The 12,500-nt window shown below is 47.1% G+C and overlaps 1 protein-coding gene across 1 annotated transcript in view; it reads right to left on the bottom strand.

Moving 5' to 3' along the window:
* The window catches only part of Reep3 (receptor accessory protein 3), a 90,286-nt gene that overhangs the window by 30,440 nt on the left and 47,346 nt on the right, over positions 1-12,500 (bottom strand). The window contains exon 3 of the mRNA XM_052163911.1: positions 125-201. Coding sequence (XP_052019871.1) covers positions 125-201 — 77 coding nt within the window. The remainder of the gene's footprint in view (positions 1-124; positions 202-12,500) is intronic.

Genomic DNA, 12,500 nt, shown 5'->3' with positions numbered 1-12,500 from the left:
GGGCTTGATCTATTTTTTCACGGGGGTGGGGTGGGGGGTGTTTCCGGGGCGGGGCAAGATTGGGATAAGAACTAGGGACACCTGAAAGCACCTGAGTCGCTTGGAGCTGTGTAGCTGAACTTACCACGCAAGGGTCTGATCCGCCACCGTTTCAATGACAGTGTAGAGGGCAAAGACTATCCAGTACATCATCCAGCGGACCTGGAAGTCATAAAGGCACCCATGAAAGCATTGGCTAGGACGGCTGCAGGACTTCCCACACAAATCCACCATCCGGGATGTTCAGGCACGAGGATTCCCTCCAAATTTAAGGCTAGCCTGTGTTACTGCATAGTAGCCTGGATGAAAGACATTATTTGCTCTGAATCATTTTACATAAATATACACACATCTCTGGATTTATAATATATTGGGGTCTAGTACAGAGGCTCAGTTTTTAACGGGTTTTATCTATGACTTTGTGGCACGACTACACCAAGTATCTAGAACAGAGTCAAGAGCAAATCTCTAAGGTCTGATACAATGTAACTAAGTAGCCAGAATGAAAGAACTATTTGATGCATACATATATATAAAATGATACAAGATGTGATGACATGCAATGCTCATTGGTTTTCAAATATTTGCATTTTTTCTTTTTTTCTTTTTGTTTGTTTTTGCTTTTTGGATTTGGTTTTTTTGAGACAGGGTTTCTCTGTATAGCCCTGGCTGTCCTGGAACTCCCTCTGTAGACCAGGCTGGCCTCGAACTTAGAAATCCGCCTGCCTCTGCCTCCCAAGTGCTGGGATTACAGGCGTGCGCCACCACCGCCCGGCTGATATTTGCACTTCTTTAGGTATGATGATGCATATCTTTAATTCTAGGACCTGGGAGGTGGAAGCAGGTGGATCTGCGTTCGAGGACAACCTGGCTTACATACTGAGCTCCACACCAGCTAAAGTCACACAACGAGACCTTGTCTCAAGTAAATAAATAAATATTTGTATTCTTTATTTTTCCACGTACAGAAATTATTCACAGACCAAAGACCTATCGTAGGACGGTTATATCCATTACCAACAAATCCATAAAGCAGTCATGCAGTGTGAGAACCCAAGGTACAGCAGCAGTTCGGGAGATTTTGATTTCCTGCTTGCTGACCGAGGGCATCCTCTCTAGTAGTCCCTTGCCCTTGGCTGTCTCTTGGCACTACCCCTTTCATAGGCAGATGCCACATTAGTTATTCTTAAACTCAGAGTCTCAAATGTATACCTGTTTTTCAATACCAGCAGATCCACTTTCAAGTAGGTTCAGGTTTTTTTGTTTGTTTGTTTGGTTGCTTGGTTCCCTGATCAACAATATAAGCAAACACACAACCCTACAACAGCCGCTGGACTTGGGACTGCTACGTACATAATATAGCAATAATGCCTTTAACCCCTATATTATTATGGGATGCAACTGCATCTGTCATAGCTAAGTGGCAGAGAGGTAAGAGGGCTTTCTCAGGGTCACTTTGCCAGGGAGTGGATTCAGGCTGGCTGACTCTGGGATGGACTAGATAGCTAGCTATACCACACGCACACGGATAACCAGGAGGAGCTCCGTCACACCCATTGCTTCCTTCAGTCTGGTCCACGCCAGTGCCCTGATAAGCATGTGTAAAAGTTGTGTAAAGAGTCTTACTTAAAGTTAGCACACACCTACCTTGGGTGGCTTTGTGGCATTTTCTTTTTCTTTTTTTTTTTTAAAGATTTATTTATTATATCTAAGTACACTGCAGCTGACTTTAGACACACCAGAAAAGGCTGTCAGATCCCCATTACAGAGATGGCTGTAAGCCACCATGTGGTTGCTGGGACTTGAACTCAGGTCCTCTGGAAGAGCAGTCGGTGCTCTAACCACTGAGCCATCTCTCCAGCCCTTTGTGGCATTTTCATATGTGCCCCGGGGCCTGGGGCCCTGTTCTGATAATGTCCTTATTCACCACTCAGTTTTGAATAGATGTTTGTCTCCCTGTCTCACAGACAACGTCAACAACAGGTAACTCAAGGCTGGGTGTAGTGAGTGGTGGAGGCCTTGCCTAGGTTGTCTAAGCCCTGATCCTCCCCGGCTCTGCAGACATCACGGACCCCTGGACCTGGAGGTACAGGCAGTTGTGAGCCGCCAGATGGAGAACAGGAACTGAGTCCTGTCCAAGAGCAGTAAGTGCTCGTATTTGCTGGGTCTTACTTGGCTCCAGCTCTATTGTCTATTTTCTTTTTAAAGAGGAAGAAAAGCAGTGATTCTTTTGTAGGTAAACTGAACCTTCCCCAAACTGCATCAACAGCCTAGTCTCCCCATTTTCCCTGTGGTACTGACTGTATTATTATTATTTATTAATTTTAGACAGATATTGCTTTGTAGCCAAAGTTGGCTTCACACATGTGACAATCCTCCTGCCTCAGCTTTCTGAGATTACAAGCATGTCTGGCACTGGCTATAATTTGGTATAAACAAAACCCTATGGTATAAATTTGTCTTTTTTGTTTGTTTGTTTTGGTTTTTTTGGATTTGTTTTTTTTTCCGAGACAGGGTTTCTCTGTATAGCCCTGGCTGTCCTGGAACTCACTCTGTAGACCAGGCTGGCTTCGAACTCAGAAATCCGCCTGCCTCTGCCTCCCAGAGTGCTGGGATTACGGGCGTGGGCCATCACCGCCCAGCATAAATTTGTCTTTTGTGAATGAATTCCCTGACAGTCTGCTCTCTAGAAAGTAAGGGGATTGAATTCTTATCAGAAACACGGACCTTGCATGTCCCTGGAGCTTAGGCAATGATTAAATGTCACTCGGTGAGTCTGTGGTGTTCAGGGTTTCAACCGCAGAGAAAGCCAACCTTGGCAATGTGCTGCCCGAGTTTCACAGTTATGGATCTAGTTGGGATTTTACACGGAACAATTACCCAACAAAGCCTTATGAAGACTGCGCTTCAAGGCCACCCAGCCTCTGTTTAAGGTTTTTCCCAGAGGAAAGGCCAAAAGTCAAGGTTAAAAAAATAGGGGGGGGGGGGTCAGCTCATAAAACTGTACCTAAGAACACAAGAAGTCCAAGACCTAAGACAGTTTTCACGTCAGATAAAAATACTGATAGCAAAGTGCAGCATTAAATTTAACAGCAGTAAGTTCTGTGAAAGCCGTCACTTTGACTGTCCTCAGCATGTCTACAGGCCCTTCTGTGTCTGTAGGGAATGTTTCTCAATCCCTGCAGATCCAGAGTCTGCTGTCACTGTCATCGAAGTCTCACCTATAACGTGGCTTAGTATTTGCAGATAACCAGGACGCATCCTCTTGATGACGTCATCTCCAGCCTACTCATAATATCTTACAGGATGCAAACCCTTCCTTCTCCTTCCTCTTCTCTGCAGGATCCTGACCTGTTGATCCCCCTGCAGGTGCTGGCATTGCAGGTGTGTGTTACCACAACCAGCTCCATCATCATTTCAAGGGAGCACACTCAATGGCCACAAAAGACATTAAGTGCATCTTCCTAAGAAATACGTCTCCAACAAGGCAATACGCACACCTATAAGCACTAAGATGAACACACACACACACACACACACACACACACACACACACACACCTCTGACTCATCTTTCATATAAAACATGATACACAGTTCATTCCTAAGGACAGAGGTGCCATCATTAGCAACGACATGAAGTGACACACTGTATCCAATCTTACTGTACTGTCTACTTGCCACGGGAAGAGTCGCAAGGAGGTCAAATGAGATCCAGCTCAGGAGATACAGGAGCTTGTCATCAAGTCCCATGACTTTCCAGCCCCAGGACCCACAGGGTAGAAGGAGAGACACTCCTTCCTGCAAGCTGACCTCTGACCCCCACGTGTGCTCTGCGGCACGCACGGGAACAAGCACAGGCATAGCCACGCGAACAAATACATGCAATTTCCATAAAGACGAGCGGCGAAGCTGGCAGCTTTGGCCCACGGGATTTTAATATTTCCACGAGATGACATTGCTATTGAAATTATGAGACTATCAGTATCAGATGAGGCGGGTCAGAATAATCTAAGGAATAATCTAGGTGAGAAGAGGAAAGCCTCCGAGGAAGGGGCAAACACGCGTCCTCTGCTGGGACAAAGGGAAGAGGAAGGAAAAAAAACCTTGCTGTGTAGGTAAGAGGTCTTGATGTGGGGAAACAGGAAAGAGCGCTGCAAGAGTGGACACTTCTGGCCCCGCTCTGCCACAGGATGGCTGTCACGTGTTAAGAGCAGCCATGCCTGGCTTTGAGAACAGGAAAGATTTAGGAAAGGTTCCTTTCTGTTGCCTTTTTGTTTTCTGAGACAGGGTTTCTCTATGTAGCCCCAGCTGTCCTTGAACTCACAGAGATCTGCCTGAGCGCTGGGATTCAAGGTGTGGGCCACCAGGCTCCCCTTGAAAAGTTGCTGTTATGGGTAGGGAAAAGAGCTGAGGGAAAGCCGTATCTGACTCTGACCAATGATGCCTCTGGCTGCTTGGCCACAGAACGAGGGTGCAGCAGGGAGTCTAGGGCAATGGAGGAGAGGCACAGGACGGCAATGGAGGAGAGGCACAGGACGGCAGCGCCTGAGTGCCCTGCTCCTCGCCTTTGCAGGTGCGTGGGGCTGAATGTTCCACTCTCACGCACAGCACACAGCGTGACCTGGAGCCGGTGGTGTGTACCTCCGGGCTCTGTCCTCTTCCTGCTGGCTAGCAGTGTTGAAAGTGAGCACTGAGCAACAGCTGTCGGGGAGGGGGGCTAGGGGGTTGATTCCTCTCTGAGATGGAAGGCCTTGCTTCCTAAAAGGCTGGCACAGGACAGAATAAATCCCCATAGCCCTCCGACTTCTTGCTGCGGTCATAATCAAAGCATCTTAGCCCATAGACAAGGCCCTGCTCTCATCTTTGGAAACTGAGGCTAGGGTCATCATAGCAATGGTTCTAGAATGAGCTATGTACCCACCGGGGCCTATTATGGGCTAGCAGGGGCACAGCGAATGACCGGCAGTGATGGAGACATGGAGACTGTTTACAGGGGCTCTGGTTGAGATCGCCTCAGTGACTCTAAGGAGCATCTGGGAAGCAACGGGTGGGTGGGGAAACACAACATTTTAGCACAGCAGACTGAGACAGAGCAAGAGGAAACTGATCCTCCATTATGACTGTGGTGCCCAGGAGGCGTGGCTTCTGACTGAGCTTGTTAACTCTCCTCCTGTGTTGCCCGTGACTGTGGGTTTAAGCAGCACCCCCTCCGTCCCTCACCGAGGGAAAAAAAGTCAGATAAAGCTGCAAGTAAATCTATTCTGAAAGCCCGGCGAGGCACCCAAAGGTTAAAGGTCCCGCTAACACAGCCGCAGTGCTGATTTATGTTCCACACTGCTTGCTTTGCTTCTTTGTGTTCCTGGGGAGGGCACACCTACACGCCTGCGACAAAATGAGATGCTTAAAGCTTTTCTCAAGAGGCTGTGGGAGACGCTCTGCTGCTAAAGTGCTCTCGCTATACAAGGATGAGTGAGGACTTGGGTTCAGACAGACAGCACCCACCTAGAGACGCCAGGCTGGGGGCTGGAGAGATGATTCAGCAGTTAGGAGAACTGGGGTTCAATTCCCAGCACTCCGACAGTAGCTTACTGCCTTATTAGAGTCTATGACTCTCGTCCTAGGAGGTTCAACAACTATCTTCTGGCCTGTACAAATGTGATGCACAACATGAGCGCAGGCAAAATACTGATATGCAATAAAACAGACAGACAGACAGACAGACAGACAGACAGAAAAGCTAGGTATACAGATGTGGGTCTGCAGTTCCAGAGGCCAGGGGTGGGGGGAGAGTGGAGACAATCAGTTCTTTGGGCTGGTCAGCCAACTTGGAAGAATTGTCTAGCTAGTAGAGGGTTCAGAAAAAATGAGACAGACAGACAGACAGACACACACACACAGAAACGTGCGCGCACACACATACACACACACAATCTCAAAAATCGTTTTAAAAAGTGATTGGTTTTGGACCTTGGGACAAGGAACTCAGGTGCCTATTTTATATATCAAAACAGACCTGGCCTCTAGGTTCTCCCAGCATCCCCAAGTCCCTACCTGGTGCACCCCGCCCCCAACCCTAAGTTTTTCAGGCCCGGGGTTGGAGGGGTGGTGGTGGTCGGGGTGGGGGGATGGCTGCCCTTCCCCCAGAGGCTCTGTCTCACTCTCCCTTCTGCTCTCCTCATTTCTGGAGCATCCGATCTCTGAGCTATAGCCCCAGCCTGTACAGAACCTCAACACCATTCATATGCCTCAAGAGATTCATTTGCCAAGGCAATAAACCCCCTAATTAGGCAAGTTCTTTGAAAGATTAGAGTCATCTGTGATTCGGAAACCATAGCACCTAAAGGGACATTCCTGTGACACCGTGCACACAGACGGAGGTCCCCTGGCATCCAGCCGGCACTTGCTTTATTATTGCCCCAAATCCATAAGGTTTTGATAAGCCTCAGCATTTCAAAAATCCAGACAGTCACGTGGTGAGGGAGTTCTTAGCTTCCCTCTGGGGGGTGGGGGGATTAGAGGACATTTAAAGTCCCAGCAGCACAGTAAAATGAACACACCCAGAGGCAAGATGCACCATCAGAAGAGCGCGCTCCATTTAACGGGAACTCATTTACATTATCCAGATGAGAAGTGGGCTCGGTTCAAGGGTCTTTTAACATTTTTGAACAAAAGAAGTTTTTATGCTCTATATCCCCAGGAAAACAAAACAATTTTTATGACGACCCCAGGATAAACAAACAGAGCACTGGAAGCCATGCTACTGTGAAACCTCCCTTTTGAGTCCCATTGCAGAAACGGGAAGCAGGAATATCCATCAGAATACAGCCCACAGACATGGATGGGGATAGGGTGAGGGCGGGGGCATCGTAGGGGGTAGGAGTGTAGGTGGGGTGTGGATGAGGGTGGAGAGAGATCACCTTTGGTTTAAAAACACATGCTATGGGTTTTAAGAGAGACATGGGCATGTATTAATTTAATGGGCATGCATTAATTAAGAAATGTTCCCCCCCCATACTGTTCCTTTATATAACTTGCTCTTGTTATGTCATTACTAGAGTTAGGTATCATAATGGCAACGATGATATGTGCTCAATGATACAACTGTACTAACTTACAGTGTGTGATTAGAAAAGAAACAGAGCTGATAAGTTGATTTGACAAATATTACTCTGGGTCTATTGTGCACAAAGCCTTTGACGTGAAAGAGTCACAAACTATTGTCATAAGGTTCTTCTGCTCCAAGGGAAGCTTTCATGGTAGGGTATGAAGACACGAAGACATATAATTAGAATAGAGAGTTTAATCCACACATAACTACTAAGATCTTTATATACTATGTGTTATTCACTGTTTTGTCTGAATGACAGGGGAAAGGTTCTAGTTATTGCCTCCCAGCCACCCCCCCAACCCCCTCCTCCCTCCTCCCCCCCCACCCCCACACCAAACGTCATCTGTGCACTGTAGCTGGCTTGTATAACACCTGCCTCAGCCATTTCACTGAAACAGAGAGAGATGAATTAAGCCTGTCCTGTCCACCATGTTCCCAGGATCTGGTGCCTGGTAAAGCAGCCATAGAACAATCCAGCTCGACAATTTCTGTTTTCTGGGGGAAGATGAAGAACAGGACAGGACAGGCCGCTATGGAACTCAACTACGCAGCCCAGGAATAATGGTAGCCCTCGTGAGTGCTGGGATTAGAGGAGTCACCAGGCCTGGCTTCTTCCTTAAAATTTAAAATCTGGTGTCCCATGAGAAGGTAAGGGCCTAGTCAGTAAAGTCCCTGCCTTGCAGGGCAAGCCCAATGATCCAAGTTCCATCCTCAGAAGCCACACAATGGTGGACGGAGAGGACTGACTCTGTGAAGTTGTCCTATGACTGCCACACGCTGACCGAGGCATGTATGTGTCCACATATACACACATCATGTGTGCACACACAAAAATAATAACAACAAAAAAGAAAGTCAGGTCTTAATGGACAAGACTTATGAGTCGCAGGTGGCAGTCTACTGCATACAAAAGAAGAATTTTGTCAATTATTTTCTACATTATCAAGACATTAAGAAATTCTGCAACAGCGGGGCAGTGGTGGCTCATGCCTCTAATCCCAGCACTTGGGAGGCAGAGGCAGGCAGATTTCTGAGTTAGAGGCCAGCCTGATCTACAGAGTGAATTCCAGGATAGCCAGGGCTATACAGAGAAACCCTGTCTCAAATAAAAATAAAAGATAAAACAAAAACTTAAAAAAAAAGAATTTCTGCAACCTTTCCTAGTTACAGCTTCACTGACTTATAAAATTGCTAATGCTGGTCTTAAAGCCCCCCTCAAAAAGCCCCAAAAAACACGCCCCCCAAAACCCCTCATTATGCCTAATGATTTCAAATAGAATCATGAAGTAAAAACTCAGATCATAAATGCTAAAATATACTCCAATGGGGAAAAGAAGAAAAAAACAAAACAACAAATAAAAACCCTAAATTCTGCTGAATCTAAAAAGAAATAAACACTGCTGGATTTCAGACCACCCAAAGAGAACTTTATTCTCTGGCCATTATTAGATGCTTGGTTGAGTCAGAGCTTCCAGACAGCTTGTGGACACTAAGAACACAGGGGTGGGGGTGGGGTGGGGGCGGGGTGGGGGCGGGAGGGAGGGATGGAGAAATTCTCAGATGAGGGTTCCTCAGAAACGGCAGGGGGCTGAAAAAGCCTACTTCTGTTTTGTGAACAATTATGCAATAATTTGGTTATTTCATAACAATTTTCTCCCCTTTTAAAACAAAGAGGAACAAAATGTGAGAAATCAAATTGAAAAAAAGAAAAAAAAAAACCACCACCACCAACAACAAAAAAAAAACCCTCCCTTTTTTATTTAACCCAGATGGCTCTACTACGGGACATTTCTCAGAGCTGTGTCAAGTGAAAGACATGGTAGAAAACAAGCCGGTCAAGTTAAATTTCACATGGGTAGAGCCCACGTGTGAACACGTGGAGTCTGTCTGCTCTTTCCTCATTCCTTGACCTGGGCTCCCAGGATAGAACTTTGGTCACTACTGATGAACACGGACAGAATGTAGTTTACAATGGTTAGGGCTGATCTGTTTGGAGGTGGATCTCTGGCCACCGTGTCCCACGTGGGTGTTCTAAATGCTGTCGCTTACCATGACTCTTGGAAGTTCAACAGTCCCACAGTGAACCCGCAGCAGCATGAGTAACCTGCAGTTTCCGGTTCTAATCCCCCCTGCCCCCCTCCCCCCCCTCCCCCCAGGCCCTACAGAAGACCTCACTGCGCTGAAGGATAAGGCCGGTATGGCTGGTACCCAAGGGAACAGAAACAGACTGACTGCATCTGTCTCTCCAGGACCAAAGAATTACAGGAGCCCTGTGTGTTTCATTCCTGATCTCTTCAGTGTCTGAGAAACGTGGGAAGAAGAAAAAGTGCAGAAAGGTTTCAAAACTAGATGACAATGAATTTAAAAAGTGTTGAAAACAAGATGCAAAATTCAGGACCGGCATCCGGGAAACCGCTCCCACGGGTACACGGGAAGGAAAGAACAGCGTTTCCTCCCCAAGATAACTCTTTCCATCCACGTTGCCTGGGAATTCACGCTCTACTCCCCACCCCCCTCTTTGTTTAAAGTCCTCTTGATTTATTTGGGATAATACAGATTCATAAGAGACACCATCCTGCTTAACAGTGTACAGAATTTCTCAGGGCTTTAAAAGGAGGGAGGGGACGCAGCCAATCCCTAGAGCAGAGTGGGTCATCTGGTCATCCTGGAGATGAACCTGGCGCATCTGTAGGCTGTACCCCTCATCTGTAGGCTGTATCCCGCATTCCTCTCTTCCTTCCTTTCATTCCAACACCTCTCTCTCTCTCTTATTTATATATTTATTTATTTATTTATTTTTGATTTTTTAGATTTGTTTTTTCAAGACAGGGTCTCTCTGTGTAGCCCTGGTTGTCCTGGAACTTACTCTGTAGACCAGGCTGGCCTTGAACTCAGAAATCTGCCTGCCTCTGCCTCCCAGAGTGCTGGGATTACAGGCGTGCGCCACCACCGCCCGGCTATCATTCCAACATCTCTTGACCAAGACTTTTCTCATTTGAGTCACCCCAAGGGGCGGTAATTCTAAAGGCAACTCTATCCCAGAGAGGGAACAAAGGGCCACACACTAAGTCATGGATAAGTAGCTACCTGGAGTCTGGGCCAAGACTCTGGGACAGTGGTTCTCAACCTTCCTAATGCTGCGACCCTTTAACACAGTTCCTCATGTTGTGGTGACCCCCCACCCCCAATCATATCATTTTTGTTGCTACTTCATAACTGTACCTTTGCCATGGTTAGGAGCCGTAACGTAAATATTTTTGGAGAAAGACGTTTGCCAAAGTGGTTGCAGGCCACAGGCTGAGAACCACTGCTCTAGAGGAAACTGCAGAACGAAGCGTGGCTACTGAGGGCGAAGCCTCACCCACAGACCCCAGGCCAGCCTCAAAACATGGAAACCAGGAGGAAGTCTGACTCAACTTGTATTGTGTGGTTAACTGTGTTAAAAATGTGTTCATTACATTCCACACTGCTAATCAATTCACGTTCTAAAACAATTTGTCAGTGTCCAATTGTACATATGAACTTATTATAACTTTAAGAAGCACAATTTGGCATATGGTGGATGGTAGAAGGCCTCACCCCACCACCTGCCTACTCAGTCCCACCCCCCACCCCATCCGAGATGTGGTTTCTAAGTAGCCCTGGCTGTCCTTGAACTCACAGATATCTGTCTGCCTCAGCCTCCTAAATCCCGGGATTAAAGGCTGAACCCTCACATCAGGCCTGCAATCCTCTTTCCACTGAGCTAACTAATGGGACTCATGGCACTGCTTTTTCATACTGGGCTTTGTTCGTTAACTCCAGTAACTTTTCTTGCCCCCCCCCCCTCCCAGTTTCCTTCCTCCTTTAAAAAGGCTCTTTCTCATCACAAACATACACACCAGAGTTAAATCTAGATTCTGCATGTGAGAGAAAATAGATATATATTGACATATAACATTCTCTGGAGGGGCTGGTGAGATGATTCCGAGGGTGCAAGTTTGACAGGCCCGGAGTTCAGTCCTAGAGCCCACACATAAAGCCGGATGCAGCCGGGTGCACCTGTAACTCCAGCACTGCTCCTGCGAGCTGGGAGTCAGAGATAGCAGAATAAACCAGAAGCTTCTTACAGTCAAGCCAGCCCAGAATCCACAGCCCAGGGACACAGACAAGATAGGCCCCACCTCAGGAACAAGGTAAAAAGAACCAACTCAGAGAAATCTTCTAAGGTCCACAGGCCTGCAATTTCTGTCTCTGTCCAGAGGATTCAAAACAGGTAGATTTCTAGACCCCTCCCCCCAACTCCCAATACAATGTGGGGAGAGAGAGAGAGAGAGAGAGAGAGAGAGAGAGAGAGAGAGAGAGAGGAGATAGTCACGCCTTTAAAAAAGAACACTCTTTGGATGTGGGGTCAGGGTTCAGCCCATGCACAGAGGCCTTGGCTTTCTTTGGGAGCTGGCTGCAAGGGCAGAATTTCAAGTCCCGGCCAGACCCAGGACACTAGCATCTGCATTTTAATTAGCTCCCAGGGGGATACGGGCAGCTCCTAAGCCCAGCACCCGCCTTGGAAGCTGCTCAGTGCAGTTCCTCTCACAGTGCCAACCAGAACAAAGGGCAACACTATGTGACATTGAAAGAAGAGAGCTTCAGGTCTGGAGAAAAGAGGGACATAGTTTTCCTTAGATAATCCCTGTAATCATAAATGCAATCAGAACACTCTTTATGTATACATCATTAAAATAAAATTAAGAGCCACCTGTGGCAGAAGTCTATCTCTGAATTTGAGGCCAGCTCAAGTTACACAGTAAGTTCCAAGATAGCTTGGTCCACAGAGTCAGATCCTGTCTCAAAAAGGAATTAAAACAACCACCTCTATCATGTTAAGGTTCAAAGCAGTAGAAAGAACCTTTAGCTTTTAGAACCTTTAGAAAGAACCCCCCCACCCCAATTCCGGACTCCCTTCCTGGAAGTCCATTAAGAATGTTTTGTTGTTTCTCCAGAGCTACCTGGAAGTGGACAATCGACAAAGGAGAAGGTCTGGGGCTGTGTACAGAACTCTGGTTCATGCCTGCGACCTCAGCTTTTAGGAGCTACAGGTCAAGTCCAAGGTCATCCGTGGCTGACTCTCACACCAGTCCGGGTTGTAGGAGTCCTCCTCCTCCCCACGCACATAAAGTCTGCTGAAGTCAGACCCTGACCGGAAAGAAACCTGCGTGGATGTCTGGAAGCCACCGTGATTCTGGAAGCTGCAGATTTCTCAACCCCGCCTCTATCTGTGGCCTCTCAGTAGCCTTCCCTACTGCAGAGTCAGGATACAGGGTTTTCGTTTGTTTGTTTGCTTGTGTCGTTAAAAGTTTCTTTTCTTTTTCTTA

Source organism: Apodemus sylvaticus, chromosome 19, assembly GCF_947179515.1.
Source record: "Apodemus sylvaticus chromosome 19, mApoSyl1.1, whole genome shotgun sequence".
Taxonomy (NCBI): domain Eukaryota; kingdom Metazoa; phylum Chordata; class Mammalia; order Rodentia; family Muridae; genus Apodemus; species Apodemus sylvaticus.
The sequence above is the reverse complement of the archived record's forward strand: the minus strand, read 5'-3'. Positions and strand labels throughout refer to the sequence as shown.